Source organism: Oryctolagus cuniculus, chromosome 7, assembly GCF_051225735.1.
Source record: "Oryctolagus cuniculus isolate XC-2025 breed Fujian yellow rabbit chromosome 7, ASM5122573v1, whole genome shotgun sequence".
In the NCBI taxonomy this organism is placed as follows: domain Eukaryota; kingdom Metazoa; phylum Chordata; class Mammalia; order Lagomorpha; family Leporidae; genus Oryctolagus; species Oryctolagus cuniculus.
In genome coordinates, this window is record NC_142873.1 from 122,332,360 (window position 1) to 122,358,741 (window position 26,382).

At 54.1% G+C, this 26,382-nt stretch overlaps 1 protein-coding gene and 1 long non-coding RNA gene across 8 annotated transcripts in view; one reads left to right on the top strand and one right to left on the bottom strand.

Annotated features, from left to right (window-relative positions):
* TTC39A (tetratricopeptide repeat domain 39A) overlaps positions 1-26,382 on the top strand; it is a 50,605-nt gene that overhangs the window by 7,047 nt on the left and 17,176 nt on the right. For 2 of the 4 annotated variants that reach the window (XM_051857783.3, XM_089300706.1), the window contains exons 2-6: positions 14,125-14,229; positions 23,348-23,479; positions 24,165-24,241; positions 25,348-25,415; positions 26,232-26,296. In XM_051857783.3, coding sequence (XP_051713743.1) covers positions 14,125-14,229; positions 23,348-23,479; positions 24,165-24,241; positions 25,348-25,415; positions 26,232-26,296 — 447 coding nt within the window. Of the gene's footprint in view, positions 1-6,980; positions 7,197-14,124; positions 14,230-22,635; positions 22,790-23,347; positions 23,480-24,164; positions 24,242-25,347; positions 25,416-26,231; positions 26,297-26,382 lie in introns of those variants that run through there. The other 2 variants (XM_051857785.3, XM_089300707.1) reach the window with 2 other exon arrangements.
* LOC138850654 (uncharacterized) lies at positions 620-14,114 on the bottom strand. 4 transcript variants are annotated; one of them, XR_016211035.1, is made up of 4 exons: positions 7,802-14,114; positions 7,626-7,715; positions 6,480-6,529; positions 620-2,798 (listed from the first exon to the last, which is right to left on the bottom strand). It is a non-coding gene; the product is annotated as an uncharacterized LOC138850654 (long non-coding RNA). The 4 variants fall into 4 exon arrangements; XR_011390719.2 differs by having other exon boundaries at positions 7,626-14,114; XR_011390717.2 differs by having other exon boundaries at positions 6,060-6,529; positions 7,626-14,114.

A 26,382-nucleotide genomic window follows, 5' to 3' on the forward strand; every position in this document is an offset into this window, starting at 1 on the left:
AGGTGGGCATTGTGACTCCGCAGGTTGGGCTAGCCACATCCCATATCAGTGTGCTGGTTCAAGTCCCAGCTCCTCCATTTTCCATCTAACTTCCTGCTGATGCATCCTTGGGGGCAACAGATGATGGCTTGAGTGCTTGGGCCCCTGCCATCCATGTGGGAGACACGGGTGGGGTCCCAAGCTCCTGGTTTCAGCCCAGCTCAGCCCTGGCTGTTTGCAAGCATTTGGGGAGTGAAGCAGTGGATTAAAATAACTGTGTGTGTGTGTGTGTGTGTCTTTCAAATAGATATAATAAACCTTAAAAGAAAATCCTTTAAGTGTTAAAGTGATCATATAAATAAGATTAAGTGTTTGGTAATAATAACAGAATTAAAAAGGTGTGAATGCCCCAACATGGGAAGCAGTCCATACAGCAGACTCACAGAATGACAATCACTTTAAGTAGCACTCTGACCTCAAAATCAGCCCTTAAAGCATTCTGGTCTGGCTGAAAAGCCCATGAGAGCATTTCAGGCATGGGAAGCCAAGACACTGTGGCAAATAGTATCCTACATGAAGGACCTCTGTGGGTGAGACCTCAGTGGAAAGAAGTGGTCATCAAAGAAGGATGTACTTTTCTCTGAAGGGAGGAGAGAACTTCTACTTTGCTTATGGCCTTGTCTAAATACTGAAGGAATTTGTGGATTCAAAGGCTTCCATAGCCTTGGAAGTTCATATCAAGAGTCTCAAGTGATCATTGACATCATACATAAAAGTGTTAATTGTTAAATTAACAATAGGAATCACTGTGCACTAACTTCCCATGCAGGACCTCTGTGTTCAAAGAGATGTGTTATGTGAGTTAATAGTAAAACTTGTTTTCAATACACTATATTTCATTTTAGTGTATTAAGTGGAGGATATTCTTATGTCCCATAAGGTATAGTTATGTCTAAGTGCTTGAAAAAGATGTATCATTCTTGGGTTCTTCTTTAAAGTTAATTAAGTTTCTAAAAAAAGAGAGAGAAAGAAGAATGCTTAAAAAAAGTGAAATTGACTTCAAGATGCAATGACTTTGAACAGCCCTTGTCTCGACTGTTGAGGAACAGTTTATTTTTTCATATAATTTTTTGAACTCTTTACTTAGTATAGAGTTGGTCTTCTGTGTATAAAGTTAATTCAAAATAGATCTTAGTAAAAAATAAGACTGAGAATAGGAGAGTGAGGAGGAAGGGGGTGGGAGTGAGGGTGGGAGGGTGAGTACAGTGGGAAGAATCACTGTGCTCCTAAAATTGTATTTATGAAATGCATGAAGTTTGTATTCCTTAAATAAAAGGTTTCCTTGGGGCAAAATAAATAAAAACTTCAAAAGAAAAAAAAAAAGAAAATCCTTGCAACAACCCAGTGTGGCTGGTGCCGTCTTCACCCCCATTGCCGAGAAAAAGTCTCTGGTCTGGTGTTAGAGCTGGGGTGCAGCCCTGGCTTTTGAACCTGCTCTTGGAATAACTCCCTACCCTACCTCCAGCTAATTCCCTGGCTTGCATGGGGCTGCGCAGCCAGGATCTGGTGAGGCCAGGAGTGCATGCAGATTTTCCTGGCTCTGCAGCCTGGGTGCTGAGCCCTGGCAGGACGATGCTCGGTGGTAGACACCCCTCCTTAGAGCTCTGCCCCTCAGTCAGGACTGCACTACCCAGGGCAGCTCCCAGAGACCAGACTTGGGTAGGAAAGCCCAGCACGTCGGAGGGAGGACATCAGAGCCGGGAGGAACCCTGAGCTCCTATGCCAAGCTTCTCTCCCTTCATATTTGGTGGGAAGAGGCAAACTAAGGGCCAGAGCAGGGCAGCGGCTTGCCCAAGGCCACAGAGCCAGGGGGAGGTAGAGTCCATGGGGAGGGGGAGGCCCATCCAAGGAGCAGGCCTACATCCTCCCTCAGGGGCCCTTGCCAGGGGCCATCTGAGAGCTATGACATCACGGTCCTCTTCAGGGCCCTTTGGCATACTCCTGTTCACTTGTGAATTATTCAGCAGCCCCAGCCTGTAATCTGCAAGAGTGGCGCTCGCTCACTTTAGGAAATCCCACATTGCAGACATCAGTCCAGCTGGGCTGGGAGGGCCCAGGACGCTAAAGCTGGGGGGGGGGGGGGGATCTGGGCTGACAGGGACCACAGGGAAAGGCTTGGGGTGAGGAACTGAGGAGGGGGAAGGCGACAAAGGGTCAGCCCAGTAATGCTCAGTAATGGTCCCACTATCTGGGAATTTGGGATTATTATCCCCAGTTTATAGAGGGGAAGACTGAGGTTCAGAGAGATAGCGGCAGAGCTGACTTCACACCCAAGCTCTTCCCAACACGATGGCATCACTTGTCATATCCGTGTACCTCCCCCTTTCTATGAACCTTCCTTTTCAAAAACCCTTGCCTTCCTCCCTTCTCCCTCCTTCCCCTGTGCAGTAAGAAATTAAGGCCAGGGTTCAAGGTATGGCTAGACCTTGGTCCGAGTGGCACTGGTTGGAGCCTCAGTTTTGACATCTGTAGAGTGGGAGGTGATGCTACTGCGGGCATTCTGGGGCATTCTGAGGAGGTTTCATGCGAGGCTGTTTACGGAGGCCTTCTGAAGCTGAAAAACCGCACCAGCAGCAGCAGTCCGGGGAGGTTCTCTGGGCCGCTGAGAGCAGTGGTGACCTGGTGATGTGTTCTCGCAGGCTGGGGAAAGCGGGCCTGGCATCTCCCAGGCATCACACGCCAGGACACAGGGCCCAGCACTCAGCAGGCTCTCCCAGTGGGGCTTGGCTGTTGGTTCAAGGTGGGGACGAGTGGCTGACCTGGATTGGGAGGCAGAAAGGACATGGGTGATTCACACAGGCTTCCTGGGCTGAGGCTGGGCGGGGGATCCTGGGGCCAGAACGGCCTTGGTGGGGCAGGTGCCGGTGCCAGCATCTCTGTGGCGGTGCGGGGACAGTTCCAGCTCCTCAGGCAGCTCTGCTGCTTACCTTGCTGAGCTGTTTCATCTGCAAAGTGGGGACAAGGTGGTACCCAGCGCACTGCCACAGCTGTCGTTGGAGCACTAACACGTGCATTTCATATATGTGAATTCTTTTTGTTTTAAAAGATAGATTTATTTATTTGAAAAGCAGAGTGGGGGCCAGTTCTATGGCGTAGTGGGTAAAGCCGCCACCTGCAGTGCCAGCATCCCATATGGGTGCTGGTTCAAGACCCGGCTGCTCCACTTCTGATCCAGCTCTCTGCTGTGGCCTGGGAAAGCAGTAGAAGATGGCCCAGGTCCTGGGGCTCCTGCACCTGTGTGGGAGACCTGGAAGAAGCTCTTGGCTCCTGGCTTCAGATCAGTGCAACTTCGGCCATTGCAGTCAACTGGAGAGTGAACCAGCAGATGGAAGACCTCTCTCTCTCTTTCTCTCTGGCTCTCCTTCTCTCTCTATGTAACTCTGACTTTCAAGTAAATAAATAATTAAAAAAAAAAAAAAAAAAAGCAAAGTGACAGAGAGGAGAGAAAGAGAGAGACTTTCTATCTTCCTGTTCACTCCCCAAAGGCCCCTAACATCCAGGCTGTGTCAGGTCAAAGCCAGGAGACTGGAGCTCCATCCAAGTCTCCCACATGGGTGTAGAGGTCCAAGTACTTGGGCCATCTTCCACTGGCTGCTCCCCCATGAGAATTAGCAGGGAGGTGGATCAGAAGCAAAGCAGCGAGACTTGAACAGGCACCTGTATGGGATGCCAGTGTCACAGACGGCAGGTCAACCCGCTGCTCCACAATGCCAGTCCCCACATATGTGAATTCTTAGTCCTCACAACAGTGTTATTAGCACTATTATTACTTTTTCAGGAAACTGAACTCAGGTGGTTAAAAATGAAACTTAAAAGGGACCAACCTGTGGCACAGTGGGTAAAGCCACCTCCTGTGATGCTGGCATCCCTTATGGGCACCGGTTTAAGATTTATTTATTTATTTATCTGAAAGGCAGAGTTATACAGAGAGAGAAGGAGAGACAGAGAGAGGTCTTTCATCCGCTGGTTCACTCCCCAAATGGCCACTAAGGCCAGAACTGGGCTGATCTGAAGCCAGGAGCTTCTTCCAGGTCTCCCACATGGGTGCGGGGGCCCAAGCACTTGGCCATCCTCACTGCCTTCCCTGCCACATTAGTGGGCAGCTGGGTCAGAAGTGGAGCAGCTGAGATGTGAACTGGCACCCATATTGGATGAGGGCTTTACCCACTATGCCACACCAGCCCCAATAAAAATATCTTTTGAAAGGAAGGAAGGAAGGGAAGAAGGGAAGGAGGGAGGGAGGGAGGGAGGATGAGAGGGAGGAAGGAGAGAAAGAAACTTAGAAGAGGTAATCCAGGGGATACATATAACACCATGTGTGGCCTATAATAAGCCTTGAAAAGTGTCCACCATCGTTATTATGATTACCTCAGAGGGGATGTGGGAAGCGTTAGTGTCTGGTGATTGATCAGTCAGGCCCTGGGACACAGCAAAGAAGCCAACCCAGCCCTAAACTCAAGAATCTCCCGGTCTGATGGCAGAAACAGTCACACACAAATACCATGTCACACATCACAGCCAGTTATGGCCCAGGGGGTTAGGGCAGGGCAGAGGGTACCCAAGAAGGCCTTGATCCAATTAGGCATGGATGGCTTCCTAGAGGAGGCAGCACCTGAACTGGAACCTGCAGGGTGAGTAGGAGTTTTGACATATGACAGGTTCTCAGTAAATACAGAGATTTTCCTTGGACTTAATGTGGCTGAAGATTTCAGGATCCCTCACTCACCTGACCCTTCTGGGAGGAAGGACCCGGGCAATTTTATATTGGCAAATTTTTAAAAAAATTTATTTTAGGTGCCAGAGCTGTGGCATAGCAGGTAAAGCCGCTGCATGCAGCTCAGGCATCCCATATGGGCACCAGGTCAAGTCCTGGATGCCCCACTTTCAATCAAATGCCCCGCTAATGTACTCGGGAAAGCAGCGGAAAATGGCTTGGGCCCCTGCACCTGTGTGGGAGACCTGGAAGAAGCTCCTGGCTCCTGGGTCAGCCCTGGCTGTTGTGGCCATTTTGGAATAGACCAGCAGATGGAAGATCTCTCTCTCTCTCTCTCTCTCTCTCTCTCTCTCTCTCTATATATATATATATATATATATATATATATATATAACTCTGCCTTTCAATATTTATGTGAAAGACAGAGAAAAGGGAAAGAGGGAGAGACAAAGGTAAAGAAATCTTTCAGCTGTTGGTTCACTCCCCAGATAGCCATGATGGTCGAGGCTGGGCCAGGCCAAAGCCAGGAGCTTCATCCAGGTCTCCCACATGAATGTCAGGGGCCCAAGTACTTGGGCCATCTTCTGCTGCTTTCCCAGTTGTGTGAGCAGGGAGCTGGATCAGAAGTGGAGTAGCCAGGACTCGAACTGGCCCTCTCATAAGAGATGCCAGTCTCATAGGGCAGCTTAACCCAGTGCACCCCAGCACCGGCCCTATATTGGCAAATTTGTATTCCTTTTTGAAAAGAGGTCTCCTGTTTGTAAGAGTCTGGACCCACCCCTGGACAATGAGTGAATAATAAGTGCCAAGGGAGGCAGTTACGTCCCAGGCCGAGGGAAGAGCAAGTGCAGGCGCCTAGAGAGGTGAGAGCTGTGGCTCGTGACAGGGCCCCCAGCCTCATCACGGCTCTCAGCAGCCTCACAACACCAGCTGTCGACAGTGTTCCCCCGCCTATGCCATGCCTTCATCCATGCTGTTTCCCATGGGGACACCCTCTCACAACTTCATTAACCTGTATTAAGTAACAGGGAGGTCAAGGGTCCCTACCTCCTCCAGGAAGCCCCCCGGCTCTCCTTCATGGTCTCCTTATAGCTGCTCGTGGAGGTCCTGATAGCCTACTTCTTGTAGTTAGTTTTTTCATGCCCATGGATGAGCCTCCCAGAGGTGGGCTGACTTCTGAAAGTGAGCATCTGGGCTCTGCTCCACACGGGCAGCATGGGAACTGGCTGCAGTTCTAGGCCGCCTGTTTGGATTTAAGCAATAGTCCCCCAGACCTCCCCCCGCCCTCTGTCACTACCAAGCTCACCTGCCAGGCTGGCATCTGGTCCAAGTCCTCTGTTTCTGCCAGCTGCACCCCCTCCTGGAGTTCAGCGCTGATCCAGGGGGAGCTGGAGTCCCTCCTCCTGTCCTGCCTCTCTTTGTGAAGGGACAGTGCTAATGGCAGCCTGTGCTATGATGAGTCATGGCTAAGAGCATCTGGGGCCTAGAGGTGGCAGAAGGTTAACCCCTCATGGGCCAGCGGTGCTGTGTGCCCAGAGACCAGGCTGCCTTCTGCCCCGGCTGAGACACCCACCTCAAGGCTGGGTGCACAGTGGGCATCTGGGGGTGCTGCGGGTGACCCATGCACAGGTTGAGGGGCCCCAGGAGAGGGAACCAAGGGGGCACGGGCTGGATCACGGGCTCTGGAGTCAAGAAGGCTGGGTTCCATTCCCAGGCTGCCACTTACTAGGGGAGTGGTCCTCAGGGCGTCACGTAACTCCACGCCTGTTTCCCCATCTGTAAGATGGCAGTGGTGGGGATTATTTGAGAAGGCGAGTGTGAACTGGCCAACCAGCCGTGAGGACCGGACCGCGTTATTTCCCGCCTTCTGGTCTCCTGGGCAAGTGGGCGGAATCGAACCCACGCGGGATGCCAGAGGCTGTGCCATTCTCTGGGGAGTCCCCCCCCCCCCAATCCCCATTAACGTAGTGGGATGATGGGAGCTCAGTGGGGCTGGGGCGTGACAGGACAGAGGACCGCCGGCCTGGGAGAACTTTCTGGCCCCAGATAGGGCGGGCGTCTGTGGAAGACGGGCGCTCGGGTCCTGGTGGCGTCTGCGCGGGGAGCGCCCTGGCCCGGGCCGGGCCGCCCCGGAACGCCCGCCGGCGCGGGGTTGGGGGCGCCGGGCGGCGCGGGCCGGGCGGGGCCGACCCCGCCCCCGCCGTGCCCCGGCCGCCCCGGCCCACTCGGCGGGTGGGCAGACCGAGGCCCGGCCCGGCCCCGCCGCCTTCCCCGCCCCCGGCGCGCCCCTCCCCGGCCACCGCGTCCGCGGCTCGGCGGCACAGCGGCGGCCTCGGGGTTCCGGCGGCAGCACCTGGGCCGCGGCTGGCGTCCGGCGGGGGCAGCGCCGCCCGCCCCCCTTGGCGATGACCTCGGCCGGCGCCCCGGGCGCCCTGCCCGCGGGGTAAGTGCGCGCTGGGGCGGCCCCCGGGGGCGCGGGCTGGGGCTGGGGCGGGCGCCGGGCCAGGCCTGCCCCGCACCACCCGCCCCGCGGCCCGCACTGCGGCTTCCAGCCCCCTGCTGGGCCGGCGCTGCGCCCCCTACCCCGCGCCTCCGGGGGTCGCGGCCGCCGGCGGTGAGGGAGGGGCAGCGAGAACTGTCCCCGGAGATCGGGACTTGGGGACCCCAGGTCAGTCCTCCCCGCCCCACCCCCCAACTTTTTCTCACTCAGCCATAGTCACAGCCTCCCCTCACCTGCCTCTTGGCGTTTATACCTGTGGGTGCGGCCTGTTACCGTCACCCCGTAACAGATGAGGAAACTGAGGCACAGCTCCTAAGTGACTTGTCTGCGGTCACCCAGGAGGTAAGAGTTGGGGCACGGGTTTGAACCCACCTCAGTCTGGTGTCGGAGCCCATGAAGCCATCATCTTCAGGATTTTCACGGATTCCGAGGGCTGGGGTATGGTCCAGCAGGGCCCTTGCGCTGCGGGAAGCGGGTATGGAGAGGGCAGCGCTGGCACTGTCCGAACGGCTGCCCCCCACCCCGCCCCCCACTCAGCCTCGCCCTACCCCACCGAGGACCCTCAGGGGGCGCCTTCCAGGGCCCTGCAGCAGGGCCAGCTGCTAACCACTGGGAGACTTTCCACAGCCCTCTGCCGCCCTGGGCCACCGTGGATAGGGGCAGCTGCTGGGAGCCCTGGTTGCTGGGCGGAGATCCGGCCCAGGTGAGCTGGGAGGGGTGCCCATCCTGCCTGGAGCCTCACCACTAGTGACAATATTTGCCAAGGGCCTGAGCCTGACACATGAACAGGGAGGTGAGGAGGTGCCAGCTGGCAGCTGGCAGCAGCCACAGGGCCGTGTGGGGCCGGGGCCTCTGGCCTTGCTGCGGCTGCAGGCTCGCTCTTCCTGTACTGCTGGGAGTCCCTGTAGGACTGAACCTCACCTGCGAGGCTCCAGTCTTTGAGGCCACTGCCCCTGGTGGGGTCTGAGCAGAGGAGAGCTCAGGCAGGACCCTTTCCACCTCCATGTAGACTTAGTCACTCCGCAAACACCAGCGGAGTTTGCTCTGGGCCCAGCCCCGAGCGTGATGGTCACTGGTGAGCAAGCCGCATCGGAGATCACCACTTTAAACATTGCGAGATGTTTTTAAGGCTTCAGAATATAGCAAATGTTGAACTCCTTTACCACTCAGCTTTGTCAGATATTAACATAACGTCCCAATTACTGCATTTTATATTAAAGAAATAAACCGTGGCAGAGACCATGATGCCCTGGAAAACCCCTCCTTCCCCTCCAGAGAGCAACCATCCTGAATCCAGGTTTCCTCATCGCCCTGTGGGTTGTTACTCTGCTGTAAAGAGGTGTAGCTTGTTCTTACTTTACAGTTTTACATAGATGGAGGGTACAGCCTGTGTCGTTCTGCAGTTTGCTTCATCTCACCCAAAAACAGGCTTCTGAAATTTGGCATTCTTGATGCTACAGCCCTGCTCCCCACTGGCCCTGATGTATGCTGACTACCCCATGTAGACACCGTCATTTGTTTATTCCCCCCGATGGACACTGAGGTGGCTCCAGGCTCTTGCTACTCACGTAGTGAATATTCTTGGACAGTTGTCCTTTGCACATATGTGTGTTTGTTTATTCAGAGTACCCCCTAGTAAAGAAACTGCTGGATGGTAGGATATGGGAACTCAGTTTAAAAAAAATTATTTTATTTGTTTGAAAGGCAAAGAGAGATCTCTCATCTGCTGATTCCAGCTACTTGAGCCATCACCTGCTGCCTCCCAGGGTACACATTAGCAGGAAACTGGAATCGGAAGCAAAGTCTGGCCTCAGACCTAGGCACTTTGATACAGGATAGGGGTGTCCCAAGCAGTCCTAACTGCTATGCCAAATGCCCGCCATGGTGCACTCATAATTTTTAAAGTTATGTAGTTTCATTATAAAACTGATGCCCCTTGAGACGTTAGAAAAACACGCTGAGTATGTCCTGTTGTGCTTTACGTGGGTCCCAGTCATTCTTGACAACATGACTGGGAGGGAGGTACTGTCAATCCCATATCATGGATGAGAAAACTAAGGTTCACAGAGGTTAAAGGACTTTCCTAAGTAAAGTTAAAGTAAACTTTCCTAAGTAAAGAACTTTCCTAAGTAAAGAATTGCTGAGCGCAGCTTGAGTCTAGGGTTGTCCACCCTGAAAACTCTTGAAGGCCTTGCTGCGTGAGGCCATGCCACATCACTCTGTGCCATGTGATACTGTTTTATGTGCAGCCAAGGGACACTCTGGGAAGGAGAGTCACAATCCTATTTGCAATTCAGACCGATCATTTGGCGCGGCAAGGGTTTGGGACAGTGGTTAAGACCCTGCGTGGGACACCTGTGTCCCATATTGGAGTGCCTGGGCTGCAGCCGTGGCTCTGCTCTCAATTCCAGCTTCCTGAGAATGCACACCTGGGAGGCAGCAGGTGATGATGGATGGCTCAAGTACTTGGGTCCCCTGACACCCAGGTGGGAGACGCAAATGGAGTCCCTGGCTCCCAGCTTCGGCCTGGCCCAGTCCTGGTTGTCACAGGCCTTTGGAGAGTAAACCAGTGGATGAAAGATCTTTGTTTGTTTCTCTCCTTTCTCTGTGTCTCTGCTTTTCTAATAAATTAAAAATAAAATAAGTTTAAAAGCAAGATGACTTTGGAAGCCACAAGGCATGTTACTTTACCTCTGAGCCAAAGTGTGCCTGTGGTGGAGCCTGAGCTTGAAGCAGCTTGGACTCCAGGCTGCCCCTGAGTGACCTGCTGGTACTTCACTCCGCCGGTACCCACCTGGTCCTGACTGCAGCAGGGCTGGGGTCTCTGTTCCCAGCAGGAACAGCACCTCTCAGCTCCCTCCCACTCTGTCCATGAGACCCTCAGGTAGTAGAGAGGTGGGAGGACTGGGGCAGTGGGGTAGCTGCAGGCTGCCCGCCAACCCCCTCCCACCTCCAACTTCCTTCCACTTGGGCCTCAACTGTGGGTGGGATCTGCAAGGGAGGGGCTCCTGCCACTGTGCCAAAGCCCCTGGGGTTGGCCCCTGCCCTGTTCAACCAGCAGAGCGGCGAGGCCACCATCCGCATAGAAGCATTTGCTTGGGCCCAGAAAGGTGCTGTAGCGCAGAAAGGCCTTGAAGGTGGGACAGCTGTGGGACGGGGGGACCTCAGTCACCGCCAGAGCAGGGGAAGGCTGGGCTCTGTGCTTATGCAGAAAGCGTTTCTGTCCTCTGCCAGCCTCCCTTCCTGTCTTCACTGCCTTCACTCCCTTATCTGTCAAACACAGATAAGAGCTCCAGCAGGTAGGAGGATGGAGTGCAATAATGTACTCATCAATTTAGATAAAATTTGCAGTGATACTCTCTTGGTGGTAGGGGGTGTTGTTAATGCTATTATTAAGTCAGATATGGCAAAGGTTGTGGCAGAGTGGTTAAAGTCACCGCCTGTAGTGTCGACATCCCATGTGGGCGCAGGTTCAAGTTCTGGCTGTTCCACTTTGGATCCAGCTCCCTGCTAATGGCCTGGGAAAGCAGCAGAGGATGCTCGAGTGCTTGGGCCCCTGCACCCACGTGGGAGACCCCATGGTGGCCCTATAGCCCCCAGCATCACAGCCCTGACCATGGTGTCTGCCTCTGCCTCGGCCTGCATCAGCTAGAGAGGAGTGGAAAGGAGGGAAGACATCCACCTCAAGGCCTGCCCCCGGCTTGGGCAGATGCGCGCCAGGGCTGCCAGAGGAGGATGTCCATTGGGTTGAGCTCTTTTCTCTCCTGGGAGGGTGGGGGTGGTAAAGGTGAGGTGTGTGTGCAGACATAGGAAGCATGCTCTTGGTTCTGGAATTGTTTAGGGATGATGTAAGCCTGACTCCTGAGGGCTGAGCTGATAGGCACTGTCTCAGGTAGAAGCTTGGGTTACAGCCCACACTTGGGCTCGTGACCTCGGCCGTCACCTCTCCTCTGTGCCTCAGTTTTCTCACCTATAGAATGGTAAGAATCCCATCTCACTGGGTGTTTTGAGAGTTCAAGGGGAGATTGGTAGCTGAGCACCCAGACCACAGGTGTGCACTGCCTCTTCATTACTCACCCAGCAGAGCTGGACAGATTGCGCATGAGGCACTAGGCTGTGTCTTGGCACAAAGGAGAACAGACACTGTCCATGCCTGCTGAAGAGAGAGGCAGGGACAGCTTTGGGTGGGGCCTTTTAGGCCATAGAGAGGAACTTGGACTTTACCCTAAGAGTGATGGGAAGCCAGTGAACGATCTTAATATTTACTTATTTGAGAAGTAGAGGAACAGACAGATAGACAAACAGAGTGTCCCACCTGCTGGTGCACTCACCAGATGCCCTCGATGGTCAGGGCTGAGCCCAGAACCCAATCCAGGTCCCTCTAATGGGTGTCAGAGACCCAAGTACTTGAGCTGTCGCTGCTGCCTCCCAGGGTGTGCATCTGCGGGAAGCGGGACTTGAGCGAGGAGCTAGGACGCAAGCCCAGGTATTCTCATATGGGATGTGGCTGTCTTAACTGTTGGGCCAGGCACCTGCCTCCAGGGAGGAGCTTTAAGTCCAGAAGTAGCATGGCAAGTCTGGCTTTTAAAAAGGTAGCTTTGGCCATTATGAAGGGGAGAGGTTAGAGAGAAGGATGTTTCTCCCTCAGAAACACTAGCTGGAGGCTGATCCTGTGAAATACATTCCTGAACCGCTATTGAAATTCTCTTAGGCTAAGAATGAAGAATCTGGAAGAATCTGATAAATGAGATGAAACCACAGCAACTGTAGGGTATTTGCAGATTCCAGAAACCGAGAACCTTGAGTTTCAATGGCCAGCCAAGGTCTGGGGCCTGGGCCCGGGCCTGCACACTTAGTGTGAGGAGTTGAGACTTGCTGCCCACTACCCTCAATAATTCTAGGGCTCTCCAAGGGCTACCATCTCAGCAAACAGGGGGATCAGCCAGAAAAGAGATGCACCCGCCTGCGAAGGCAGACCGCTGTTCGGGCAGGAGGGGAGGGAGATCCCCTAGACAATTCTTAACACTGGGCTGTCCTCACACACATTTTTAGATTTGCATGCACACTACCTTTGCAGTCCCCAAAATCATAGATTTAATAGTAACTTAATTGGTGGTAGTGCCCAAGATAACCTAGCCAAGTAAGTGAAGAAACTTTCTGGAGGAATGTGTTATCCCATGGTCCTTGTAGGATCAGTCCAACATGAGTTCATAATAAAATTACAAAACACATAAAACAAGCCACTGTGTGAGACAGGCACCAGAAACAAGGAGCACAACTCATTTCCCTGACAACAATGGTAGGATTATGAGCTAGAGAATCTAAGTAATTGTGTATAAAATACATAAAGAAATTGAAGTAAGGAACAAAAGGTGGCCCCCAAAACCAAACAGATTTGAAAAAGAATCTGAAATTTCGGTGGAATCAGGAATTGCAAAATATGTACTTGGAATGAAAAACTTGGTAGACCAGATACAACTGAAAAGAGAACTAGTGAAATGAAAGATCTAAAGAAATTACTGATGGCAACAGAGTGAAAGAGATGGGGAAGAAGCACGAGGCCTGGATAAAGGAGAATAAAAAGATGCAATGGAGGAGAGAAAAGGGGGCGGGCTGGCAGGAGTGGCAGGGGCGGCCTCAGGCCTGGGCTGGCGGCACTGGGCACAGAAGGCAAAGGGTCCAGAGGTGCTGGGAAGTGGAATCCACAGGGTTAGTGACAGTGGAGGGCAGAGGTCAGGGAGAGGGATGCCTCCAGGAAGACTACCAGATTCCTGGCTTGAAAAACTGGGCAGGGGCTGTCCCTTACTAAAATGGCAGGGGTTGGGAAGTTAGCAGATTTGGGAATGAACAAGAGTTCAGTTCTGGACAAGGCACGTGTTTCAGTCCTGGGAAGATCTGCAGATACATCACGGAGGAGGAAACCTTAGGGCTGGACCTCAAGTTATGTGTAGGAGTTTACCTACTGGAAAAGGGACTTTCTCTAAACTTACTTTTGGGGAATAAGATTTCCCTTCAGGGAGGTCATTGAGCCCCTTTCTGGAACCTTCTTTCACTCAAGAGAAGGCTCCTTGAGAAGAGGCATTCTCAACCAGCCATCACAGTCAAACCTGCTGGGTTCTCTTGGCTTCACCTCACTATTCAGATGGGAAAGCTGAAGCCCGGAAAAGTCAGGGCTTTGTTCTCCTAAACTCGCACCATTCGTTCATCCCATGGATATTCATTAAAAATCTACTTTGTGCCAGAGGCTAGATACTGGGGACACAACTGGGATCATAGCAAAGAGTCCTGCCTTCTGGGAGGGAGACAGATCACAAGCAGAGAAATCAGTAGACAATATCCCATGTCAGACGGTGGTAAGTACAATAGAGAAACGTGGGTGTAGCACAGGTGCCATGGGGAAGGTGATTGGGTGTAAGAAGCCCTGAGCCACTCTGACAGTCTGCTGCCTCCCACAGCCCATTGTGACAGTGCCTGGGGTTCTAGAATGCAGGCCTGGGAGGCAGGAGGAGGAGGGAGAGAGGGACTCAAGTGAGACTTAGTGGGTGCGCTGTACCCCCCCTGTGGGGGGGCAGCAAAGCCTGATGGGTCAGAAGGGCCACAAAGACTCCCTTTACCCCTGTGGAGGGTAAGATGACTTGTTCCCACACCTGCCTCACCCTCAGCCCCGCCCTCAGCCCTGCCCTCACCCCCTATCGGATTGTAGATCCCCTCCCACCCTTGGGTCCTAGTTGTCCCTGCACCCGGTATCGCGTGGGTAGCCTGGAGGAACTCGTGCCAGGCATTCCCCCAGGGAGGTGGAGTGGGGCTGTGAGGCTCTGCTTGGCCAGGATGGGTGGAGGGTTCCCGGATCAGACCCGTGTCTCTCCCCCAGGACGCCTGTGAGCAGCCTCCATGAGGCCCTGGACCAGTGCATGACGGCCCTGGACCTCTTCCTGACCAACCAGTTCTCAGAAGCACTCAGCTACCTCCAGCCCAGGTGAGGCTTAGGCCTGGGTTGGGGGTGGAGGCCATGGTGTTGGCACGTGTTGGCACGTGCATACAGGGATGGGCTGTGTTAAGTCCTAGAGAACCAGAGGTCTTGTGTGAGAGGGACGCTGTGTAACCGAATGCCTTCAGCTTTCTGGATCACCACGAGCCCTGGGAAGTCCCATACAGATGGCTTGGGCTCCTCACCCTGTAGCCTGTGAGCAGCCAGGCTCTCACCAAGATCACTGTAACTTCCTTGGCACCAAGTTTCATTAAAAAAAAATTATTCTCATTTTATCTGAAAGACAAAGAGACACAGGAACAAACACACAGAGATCTTCCGTCTAATTGTTCATTCCCCAAATACCAGCAATAGTCGAGTCTGGGCCAGGCCTAAGCCAGGAGCCAGATACTCCATCTGTCTCCCATGTGGGTGGCAGCAGCCCAAGCACTCACCTCCCAGGGTGTGCATTAGTAGGAAGCTGGATTGGAATCAGAGGAGGCAGGACTTAACCAGACACTCTGATAGAGGACATAGGCATCCCAAGCAGCTTTTGTTTGTTTGTTTTCTTTTTATGATTTATTTATTTATTCATTTCAAAGACAGAGTTAGGGAGAGAGATCTTCCATCCACTGGTTCACTTCCCAAATGGCCACAATAGCCAAGGCTGGGTCAGGTCAAAGCTAGGAACCTGGAACTCCATTTGGGTCTCCCATGTGGGTGGCAGGAGCCCAAGCACTTGGGCCATCTGCTGCTGCTTTCCCAGACACAAGAGCAGGGAGCTGGATCAGAAGTGGAGAAGCCAGGACTCGAACCAATGCTCACATGGAATGCTGGCAATGCAGGCAGTGTCTTAACCATTGTGCCATAACACTGGCCGCTGGCCCTACTTCTTGAGGCCTCTTTGTACTTGATCTCTTGTTTTTTTTTTTTTTGTTTGTTTGTTTTTGTTTTTTTTTTTTGGACAGGCAGAGTTAGATAGTGAGAGAAGGAGAGAGAGACAAAGTGAAAGGTCTTCCTTTTTCTGTTGGTTCACTCCCCAAATGCCACTATGGCCAGCACACTGCACCAATCCGAAGCCAGGAGCCAGGTGCTTCCTCCTGGTCTCCCATGTGGGTGCAGGGCCCAAGCACTTGGGCCATCCTCCACTGTACTCCAGGCTACAACAGAGAGCTGAACTGGAAGAGGAGCAACCGGGACAGAATCCGGCACCCCAACCGGGCCTAGAACCCAGGGTGCCGGCGCCGCAGGCAGAGTATTAGCCCAGTGAGCCATGGCGCCGGCCATTAATCTCTTGCTTCCACTGAATCCCCTTGGGGTTTCTCCTGATTCAGCTCTAACATGACCCCTTCCTTTATTTCCCCCTCCCCCCCATCAACCCTAGAGACTTACATTGCCTACGTTACTGAGCATTTCAGGATATTGTTGAGGCTACTCATTTAGCATTTCCCACTGGTGTTCACCGTCTCACTTTCTAAATTATGCACTTATACTGCTTTCTCTTTACCTTTACTTTTCCTACTTTCTTGTAAAAATTGAGATACAATTCACATATAAAATTCTCTTTGTTATGTATCACTTTCTTTTTTTATTTTATTTTTTTATTTTTGACAGGCAGAGTGGACAGTGAGAGAGAGAGACAGAGAGAAAGGTCTTCCTTTGCTGTTGGTTCACCCTCCAATGGTCACCGCGGCCGGCGTGCTGCGGCCGGCATACCATGCTGATCCAAAGCCAGGAGCCAGGTGCTTCTCCTGGTCTCCCATGCGGGTGCAGGGCCCAAGGACTTGGGCCATTCTCCACTGCACTCCCTGGCCACAGCAGAGAGCTGGCCTGGAAGAGGGGCAACCGGGACAGAATCCGGTGCCCCGACCGGGACTAGAACCCGGTGTGCCGGCGCCGCAGGCAGAGGATTAGCCTAGTGAGCCGCGGCGCCGGCCTTATGTATCACTTTCAAGCTTCATCTACTGGTAGTCAAGAATATCACTTTGTTTTTAAAATTTTTAATTTTTATTTGAGAGGTGGAGAGACAAAGAGAGCAAGCTCTCTTCTGCTGATTCACTCCCTAAATGCCAGCAATAGCTGGGACTGCGCCAAGCTGAAACTGGGGCCTGGAACACAACATGGGTCTCCCACATGGGTGGCAGGCACCCAGCTACTTGGACCATTACCTGCTGCCTCTCCAAGTGTGCATTAGCAGGAAACTGGAATTGGACTCAAATCCAGGCAACTCGGATATGGACGGGGACATTGCATCCAATGTCTTAACTGCCAAGCCAAACACCTGTCCCAAACTGAGCTTACTTATACCTCTGTTCCACCTCCCTCCCCTTACCCACTTATATCACAGTACTCATATTAGGCTAAATCAGTAATCAATATTTACCTTATTATAGCTTTGTAATTAATGCTTATTGTAGAGACAGGTTTGTGTATTAGATTATGTTCCTTCCTGGAATTAACCATTGTCTTGTTTTGTTTTTCCCAAAATGCTAAGAATATCATGTGAGCTCTCAGCCTCTTCTCTTCCTGGAAACGTGGCCTCCAGGGGACAGCCATCCCCGGCCTCCTCCCTGCTGCCTCCTGGAGCTTCCTCTGTGTCTCTCTCCTGTCTCCCTGACCCTGGGTCTTCTTGTCTCCTCCCTCATTGTACCAGAGCATGTCCTCCAGAATTTTCCTAAGAAGGAGTTGGTTGCATGAGTATAAATTCCCCCAGAATTTCGAAGGCATTGCTCCCCTGTTTTCCAGCTTCTGATGTAGCTGTGAGAACCCTGACTCTTGGTGATCTTTTTCCCCTTTGCTGGAAATGTTTGGAATCGTTTTGTTTTTTATTCCAGCAAATCTAACATTTCGCAGTGAGGTGCTAGAGCAGGACTTTTTATTCTGCACTTTTACTCGGACACTCAGTTCTGGGCAGCTCTGCTCTGCAGCCCCTCCGTCCTCGGCTTCCCTTTCTGGGATTTCTCCAAGTCAGGAGTCGGTCTTCCTGGATCTGTCCTCTTCCACGCCCCTGCCCCCTCGAACCCCCGTTCCCCCATCCCTGTATCTTGTTTTTCCCTGGGATGTGGGGGAGATTTCCCCAACACTACCATTGAGTCCTGTGTTGACCCCATTCTTGCTTTCTGTGGTCAGTTTCCTGGCTTTCCCCAAGTTCCTGAGTTCTGTTTAATGGTGGGAACCCACTGCTCACTGGGGGGCTTTCCTTCAATACCTGGCAATCCCTGCTGGCTGTCTGGTCCTCTTGAGTCCACTCAGGGGCCAATGGGAAGTCAGTGCCAGCAGCCTTGTACTTGGTGGGATTGGCTTTTGGGTGATCTGGCAGTGAACTGGCCCCAGGAGTCAGTCTTCGGGGTGGTTCAGCTCCCGCAGAGAAAGGTCCTCCAATGTTGGGCCTGGAAAGAGAACTCTGGGGGCTGCCACCTGAACCCTGAGACTGAGGCAGGGGTCCCGTCCTGTGTGTTGCCTACTTTCCCTCACCCCCTCTTCTCAGCCCCGGCTTGGTCTCTGCACTGCCATATCCAGCCCCCGAGCCCTAAGGAAAAGCAGATGTTGAGGGGCCTTGGCCAACTCACTCCACTTCTCTGCACTCACTGCCCCCCCCTTCTCCTTCTCCTGTCTGGCTCAGCTCCTGCAGAGTGCTGGGGTCCCAGGGAGTGGTGATCAGAATGAGTCCCAGGCCGGCACTGCAGCTCACTAGGCTAATCCTCTGCCTGCGGGGCCAGCACCCCGGGTTCTAGTCCCGGTTGGGGGCGCTAGTTCTGTCCCGGTTGCTCCTCTTCTAGTCCAGCTCTCTGCTGTGGCCCGGGAGGGCAGTGGAGGATGGCCCAAGTGCTTGGGCCCTGCACCCATATGGGAGACCAGGAGGAAGCACCTGGTTCCTGGCTTTGGACCAATGCAGTGCGCTGGCCGTAGTGGCCATTGCGGGGTGAACCAATGACCAATGGAAGGAAGACCTTTCACTCTGTCTCTCTCTCCCTCTCTCACTATCTATCTCACTATCTAACTCTGCCTGTCAAAAAAAAAAAAAAAAAATGAGTCCCTCTGGCAGCAATCCCCACACCTCATCACCCCTCTCAGGGGATCTGCACTGGAGGCGAAGTTGAACTGGGTCATCCGGGATGTTGAGGCAGCCTTCTCCAGCCTGGCTCAGTGGGAGGGTGGAGGATGGGAGTGGTTATCTGGCTCCTGGGCTGTGGCTCCTAGCTGGGAGCAGCAGCAAGCTGGAAGGCTTGGCACTGAGTATTTTGACAAACTGGGGCTGGTATGGGGACGCCGAGTGGAGGGGTCAGGAAGAGAGGACTCGGGGGGAGGTGAGGGGCTGGGGCAGTGGGAGTGATGAGTAGAGTGGGAAGGGAGGGAGGTTGGGGGGCAGGGGAAGGAGGGGGGGCAACCTCTAAGACTCCAGGGCAGAGCCATTCTGAGAGACAAAGATGGTGTCAAGGGGAGGGAGCAGTTGGGCAGCTGTCGCTGGTTCTTTCAACAGTGCATCCTGAGTGCCTCGTGTGCCTGAGGTACTGAGCAACACGTGCACTGTTCTCAGGGTGCAGCAAGGAGACAGTGAACTAAGCCCCAAGGGGTGTACAGCAACCCCAGATCACGGGAGGAGGGGGCTGGTCAGGAAGCTTTGTGACCAGCAACATAGTTCCCAGGGACCATTGCAAATTGAAAATGAAAGGCCATTTGTTTAAAAAGAAAAGATTAAGAGTTTCAAGACAATGGCAGCAGAAGATTAAGCCAAGCATGGGACCCATGTTTGGCAGCTTTTCTTTTCTTTCTTTCTTTCTTTCTTTTTTTTTTTTAAGATTTATTTATTTACCTGAAAGTCAGAGTTACACAGAGAAAGGAGAGGCAGAGAGAGAGAGGTCTTCCATCCAATGGTTCACTCCCCAATTGGCCACAACAGCTGGAGCTGCGCCGATCCGAAGCCAGGAGCCAGGAGCTTCTTCCGGGTCTCCCACATGGGTGCAGGGGCCCAAGGACTTGGGCCATCTTCTACTGCTTTCCCAGGCCATAGCAGAGAGCTGGGTCGGAAGTGGAGCAGCCGGGCCTCGAACCAGCGCCCATATGGGATGGCGGGGCTTCAGGCCAGGGTGTTAACTTGCTCTGCAGCGCCAGCCCCGGTAGCGGTAGCTTTTCATTACCACAACTAAGATGCCTGAGAGGAGCTTCTTAGGAAGCTCACACTTTCGGAGTTTCACAGTCCAAGATCTGACGAATGGTTCAGGCATCTGGTGAGGCAGGAGGGTGGCAGGGGGGACAGTCACATGGCCAGCCACAGAGCAGAGAGAGACAGAGCACACCTTGCATGTGCCTCTCCTTATAAAGCCCTTATAGTTCCGTTCCAGGGGCTCCACCCTAACTGCCTATCCCAACGTAACCACTTCCCAAGGGCCCGCCTACAGATACCAAAACTGGGTAATTTCCATTCTTAATCCATTAACATAAGATTCTGGGGGTCAAGCCATTAACTCATGGGCCTCTGGGGTACACCCTGTTATCCACACCTTAGGCAGCCTCTTAGGTAAGGGCTCTGTGCTGTTACACAAGCCACGTACCCATGAAGCTGACACTTAAACTGAGATGGCTGGCTGAGGAGTTGGCCCGATGGAGAGGGTTATTTCCAGGCACAGGGAGCAGTGAGTGCACAGGCCTTGTGGGAATGAAGGTCTGGTGCATTTGAGCAGTAGAGACAAGCTGAGTGGGGAGAGCTGTGGCAGCTTCTGACAGGTAGAAGGCAGAGTGACGCAAGGTGCACTGGGCGGGTGGAGTCCCCTCGGAGCAGGTTGGGCTAGAGAGGAAGGCAGTGAGGTGACAGCTGAGAGGGCCAGGAAGTAGGGTTGCAGAAGTGTTCATGGGGATGAAGGAGTGGAGAGTTGGGGACGCAGAGGGACCTCCCAGCCTAGAGGTCCTGGGGAAGGAAACCCTCAGCTGGGACAGGGAGGAGCAGGGAGGAGCGGTGGGGTTAGATTGGGGTAAGGAGGCCCCGATGGTGGGGACAAAGGCAGAACAGGCTGGCTACCAGGAACCTGATGAGGCCTGCATTTTGGGTGTGGGCAGAGAAAGGAAAGACTTGAGGCCTCTGGCTTAGCTGACCTGCAGGTGGCCGGGAGCCCCCAGTCCCGACACTGCTCTGCTGATGGCTTTTCCACTGTCCTCCCCATCTTGGTAGCAACTCTGGGCCCTAGAAGATGGGACCCCAGTGGGCATCATGTCCCAGAGCTGTGTTCAGTTGAGCAGAAGAGTCTGAATGCTCTATGTGTAAATAAGAACTTGTGGGGGTGCAGACTAAACTTGGGGTATCTGGAGTTTGTCATGCCTCTGCACCCCATTTCTAGTTCAGATCATTGTTGAGAGGCTTCCAGGTAGTAGGCCAGGGAGGATCCAGGATTCATAGCTGCAGGTGCATGCTAGGCTTGGGCCTCAGACCAGAAATTCTACTTTGTTTGCCAGTTGCCTGGGTGGGGCAGTCCCTCTTCCTGGGCCCAGCACTAGGCAGGGCTTAGCAGGTGGAACTGGGCTCAGACCTGCAGCAGAAGAGGAAGAGAGAGGACAAGCCTGAGAGCTGGGAAGTGGGGGGCCATCTTGGGTGGGTCACTGTGCTGCCAGCTTCTTTTTTTAAAAAAGATTTTAAAATTATGTTCATTTCATTTGAAAGGCAGAGAGACAGAGAGAGAGACCTGGTTTCCTCCCCAAATACCCTCGGCAGCCAAGGCTGGGCTAGGGTGAAGCCAGGAGCCCAGGACTGAATCCTGGTCTCCCACTTGGGCAGCAGGGACCTACTTACTTGAGCCGTCACCTGCTGCTTCCCAGGGTGCATATTAGCAGGAAGTTGGAATTGGCAGTGGAGTTGAGACTCAAACACAGGCACTCCGATATAGGATATAGATCTCTAAAGGGTAGCTTAATTCCTGCTGTAAATGCCCACCCCAAGCACACATTTTTATATCTATGTATGAATGTTTCAAACTGGAAACAAGCCTTGTTGACTTTTTATTTTTGTCTAACATGTCTAACTAGCATGCTGACTAGCTTCCGGCTACAATTTCTGTTGTTCTGTTGCTTTCTTCTTGGATTTACAGGATTTGTTGCTTTAAATATTTGGATTTTTAAAAATTTATTTATTTGAAAGGAACAGAGAGAAAAAGAGAAAAAGACATCGATCTTCCGCTACTGGTTCATTCCCCAGAAGCCCACAACAGCTGTGACTGGGCCAGGTGGAAACCAAGAGCCCAGAATTCAACCCAGGTCTCCCACGTGGGTGTCAGAGACCCAGTACTTGAGTCATCACCTTCTGCTTCTCAGGGTGTGCCTTAGCAAGAAGCTGGGATCAGAAGCAGAGCCAGGATTCAAACTCAGGCGCTCTGATGTGGGGTATGGACATCCACACCAGCATCTTCACCCCATGCCAAAGGCCTGCCCCCCAGGGAAGGTTTTTATGTGAGAGAAGTAACAGTTGACCCAGGCAGGACCCGAAGGGACTCACATTTGTTGAGCATTGATGATGTGGCTCCTGGCCTGGGCATCCTGTTTAAGCCCCTCAAAAAGTCCTAAAAGGACAGCTGTTTGGCATAGTGGTTAAGATGCCAGTAGGGATCCCCACATCCCATATCAGAGTGCCTGGTTCGAGTCTCAGCTAGTCCATATCCAACCCAGTTTTTTGCTACGACATCATGGGAGGCAGCAGGTCATGAAGTTCTTGGGTCCCTGCCACCCTTGTGGGAGAACCAGATTGAGTTCTGAGCTCCTGGCTTTGGCCTGGCCCAGCTCTGGCAGTTGCAGGCATTTAGGGAGGGAACCAGCAGGTAGACAATCTCTGTGTGTCTCTTTCAAATAAATAAAAATTTTAAGACAAACAATAAAAGCCCTGGAACAGAAGGGTGATTATATTCATTTTATGGGGGAGAAAATTAAGCTGGTGAGGCCATGTAACTCACCAGGGCAGCACACCTGGAGCTGACAAAGCCAGGGCTGTAACCTGTGTGTGAGGGACTCTGAAGTTCCAGTTCTGCAGGCCTCCCGCCCTCGCCACAGCCACTGCCCCAGGCCAGCCAGGGCCAGAGCAGGGGCTTCTGTTCCCATAAACCTCTGATCCTCCAAGACCGTAGCAGCTGACGGGCACTTGGTTTCCGGGTGTTTTAGGAAGGAGAGAGGCAGGACCTGGGTCAAGTCACAAGCTGTATGTAAACCTTCCTTCATCAATAATTAACGATGGGCCCTCGGGGAAGGGAACAGAGCGCCGCCACACCTGCTGAGCCGGGGGCTCCAGTCAGCCTCGCACTGCAGGCCCACGGGGCCGGGCAGGCAGCGTTCTCACCCCTGCCTCAGAAGCAGAAACCAAGGCCGACTTGTGAAGTGACTCCTCCAAGTAGGGAGAGGGACCACGTGTGTTAGGCTTCCAGCCCTGAACACGCTTCAGCTGAGAAGCGAGGCGGCAGGACGCTCAGCCCATCACAGAGTGCAGGGGGCAGGGCTCACCTGCTCCGTGCTTGAGGAGGCCGTCCGGGGAGAGAGCCAGGCCTGTGCTGGCAGCCGTCCCCCAGGAGGGCCCCTCATGGCTGAGTCAGCTGCTGAGGTCAGGGAAGGGCATTTCAAGCCAAGGGAACAGCATGGACAAAGCCTGGAGGAGGGGAGTGTGGGAACGTCTGTGTGTGCAGTGGGGTACAGCCCTGAGTGTGCTCCGCTCACACGGAGGGGCACGGGAAGACAGAAGCAGCAAGAGGGCTGGGGAGGTGGGCGGAGCTTGTACCCCATGGAGCCTGGAGAGCACCATGGTCAGATGATGGGCTGGGGGAGGCAGCAGGTGGCCTGTGCAGACGTCCAGGGAGTGGGGTTGGGAGTAAGGCTTGGGGCAGAAAGGTTCTCCAGACAGGGGGTCCTGGAGCAGCCTGCTGGCTGTGGGAGCAGAAGGCAGGGGCAGGCCCCGGCACAGGGAAAGGCAACTCAGGCCAACACATGGCTCAGCTGTCTCCAGTGCTCACAGCAGCCTGCTGCCCCCTGCCAAACAGATGCCGATTGGGAAGGTCACTTAGGACCACTCAGCAGGAAGAAGACGAACAGGGAAGAGGATGGGAGGCCTAGAACCCCTGGAGTTCTAGGAGCTGGTGCTCTCAATGTCCCCTCTCTCTGGCAGGACCAAGGAGAGCATGTACCACTCGCTGACGTATGCCACCATCCTCGAGATGCAGGCCATGATGACCTTTGACCCACAGGACATCCTGCTTGCCGGGAACATGATGAAGGAAGCTCAATCGCTGTGTCAGAGGTCAGGGCACGAGGTGGGGGGCAGGGGCTAGGGGTTGTGAGCCCTACCTTCCTGTCACCCTGACCTGTCCCAACACCTAAAATGCCACTACCAGCACTGCTTCTTTCGGCTAAGAGGTTGTATCCCCAAGTCCTAGGCGTGGTCCCTGACCTCTCTTGTTGTCTGAGCCAGTCCCTGAGCAGCTCCCAGGAACCCCTGTGGTTTGACCTTGGACAGGCCCCATTCTGGACTTGACTTTCCGCCTCTCTGAAGTGGGTGTGATATACGCCTCACAGCGTTGTCCCGGGGGCTGCTCGAAGACACCTGTCACGGGAGCTGATGCATAGCTAGCGCCCGGTGCGCAGTCACTGCCGGCATGAATGAGCAGGCAGAGCCTCAGAGTCGTGTGTCACTCACTGGCTGCCACTCGCTCCCTGGGAACTGAGAGTCATCAGAGCTGGGCCACTCTGATGTCCACGCCACCTGGTCAGGGAGACAGGCACAGACCGTGCCATCTCAGTGTGACTTGGTGAAGCTCCTGGAGGAGGTGACACCCGAGCCAGCTCTTAAAGGGTGACCAGGGAGGAGGGAAGAAGGTGGATGGGGCTGCGAGCAGAGGCTGCCACAGGTGCCGAGGTGTGAGCAGGCCCCGGCTTTGGGGGAGCTCACAGTCACCAAATGACCTGCGGCCCCTGTTCCCTCCTAGGCACCGGAGGAAGTCTTCTGTGACAGATTCCTTCAGCAGCCTGGTGCACCGGCCCACCATGGAGCAGTTCACGGAAGGTGTGGCACCGGGGGCGGCCGCTCAACCTGGAGGGTCAGGGCCCCGGGGCTCACACTGGGTCCCTCAACACGTGCTCTGTGATGAAACCTGCTTATCTGACAGCGTCACCAGCGGGGAACCTGGAAGTCAAGGAAGGGAGAAGCTGTCCCAGGGCAGTGAGCTCTGCCGCTCAGGCCAAGGGGCGCTCTGAGCTGTGTTAGGTTTGCTGACTTAACTACCATGGTGTGCTCGCGTACCTAGGGGAATGTGTTGTAGAAGCTGACACACACAGGAGGCAGCATCAGCCCCGGTGCTAGAGCCCCAAACTGCTCAAGGCTGTGACTTCCAGGACTGCCACATGCAGGCCACAGCAGCCCAGACCGTCCCGCCACGGCCATCAGCTGCCTCCTGTGTGTGTCAGCTTCTACAACACATTCCCCTAGGTACGCGAGCACACCATGGTAGTTAAGTCAGCAAACCTAACACAGCTCAGAGTGATGGGAGCTGAGGGCCTGGGCAGCCCAGGTCACCTTGCAAGGAGGGATGGAGGTGGGAGAAACAGTGAAGGTGGGAGGGGGAGCAGGTGGGAGAGATGGGGCAGAGAGGAGAGGAGAGGTGGGGGGAGGAGAGTGAAAGGAGAGGGGGAGTGGAGGTGGGGAGGGGGGTGGAGATGGGGAGAAGGGGAGTAGAGGTGGGGAGAAGATGGGTGGAGGTGGGAGTGGGTGGAGGTAGGAGAGATGGGATGGAGATGGGAGGAAGGGTGGAGATGGGAGGGGGGTGGAGGTGGGAAGAGGGCTGGAGGTGGGAGACAGATGGGGTGGAGGTGGGAGTGGGTGGAGATAGGAGGAGGTGTGGAGGTGGGGGGTGAAGGTGAGGAGAGGGAGAGTAGAGGTGGGGGGGTAGAGGTGGGGGGTGGAGGTGGGAGTGGGTGGAGGTAAGAGGAAGGGTGGAGATGGGAGGAGGAGTGACGGTGGGGAGAGGGAGAGTGGAAGTGAGGAAGGGGGGTGGAGGTGGGAGGGGTGGCCACAGGCTTGCCTTGCTTTGGGGCATTGGGGCAGCAGCACTGAACCCAAGCCACCTGCCTAGCATCCCAGGAGGCCACAGGGCTGCGGTTTCCTCCCCACAGAGGAAATCCACGCTGAGGTCTGCTACGCCGAGTGCCTGCTGCAGAGAGCAGCCCTGACCTTCCTGCAGGTAGGAACCCCTACTGGGAGGAGGCTGCAGTTTCAGAAGGCGCCGCCCCACGCCCCAGCCACAGGTCTGTAGCAACCACATCACCCAGGCGATGGCTGAGACCTGGACCGGCCAGGCTCCGCGAGGCAGTGACGGGCTCCCTCCTCAACGCTGGCCACAGGTGCTCCCCGCCTCACTGAGTCCTGTTCCCCCGTTGTGGCCTGTTAAGTGTCACTCAGGGGCTTGCCTTACACTAGGTTCAGTTAACAAATGCCTGTGGCACCCGCCATGTACCAGACATACAACTTGTGCCAACTTGGTGAACATTACAGGGTATTTTCACCTACATTTACATGTATTACATAATCCTCATCTCAGACACCTGTGAAGGGGAGACTTAGAGGATCCACTTACCCAAGGCCACATGATCAGCGAATGGCAGAGCTGGGATTTGAACCTAGGGAGCAGTGGCTAAACCTGTTGCACCACAGCGCCAGCCCTGGTGCTTTAAATTATAAATGTGATAAATATCCACTTGTTATAAAGACCACAGACAATCCCCAAACAAGCACGCATCCTCCTCTCCCCAGCCCATGTACCTGGAGGGTGGCCCTGCTAATGCCCGGGGTGTCCCCTCCGGCCTGTCCGCGAGCACCACGTGTGAGGGCGCTGCGGGTGAGCCCTGGGTGCTTTAGAGGCTGTGTCTGGCTGACCCCCCGCTCCAGCTGCCTCGTGGATCTGGGCCTCCCATGTCCCGATCCAAGGCCCAGAGTCTCCAGTGGCACTTCTCAAGCCCACAGGTGCCTGGGCCTGCACTCACATGTGTCTCTCCTGCAGGATGAGAACATGGTGAGCTTCATCAAGGGTGGCATCAAAGTTCGCAACAGCTACCAGACGTACAAGTAAGCAGGGCTGCCGGCTATGTGCGTGCGGTAGAGCGCTGGCCGGAGTGCTGTTGACCTCGGCCAGCTTCTGCTCCCTCGGGCCC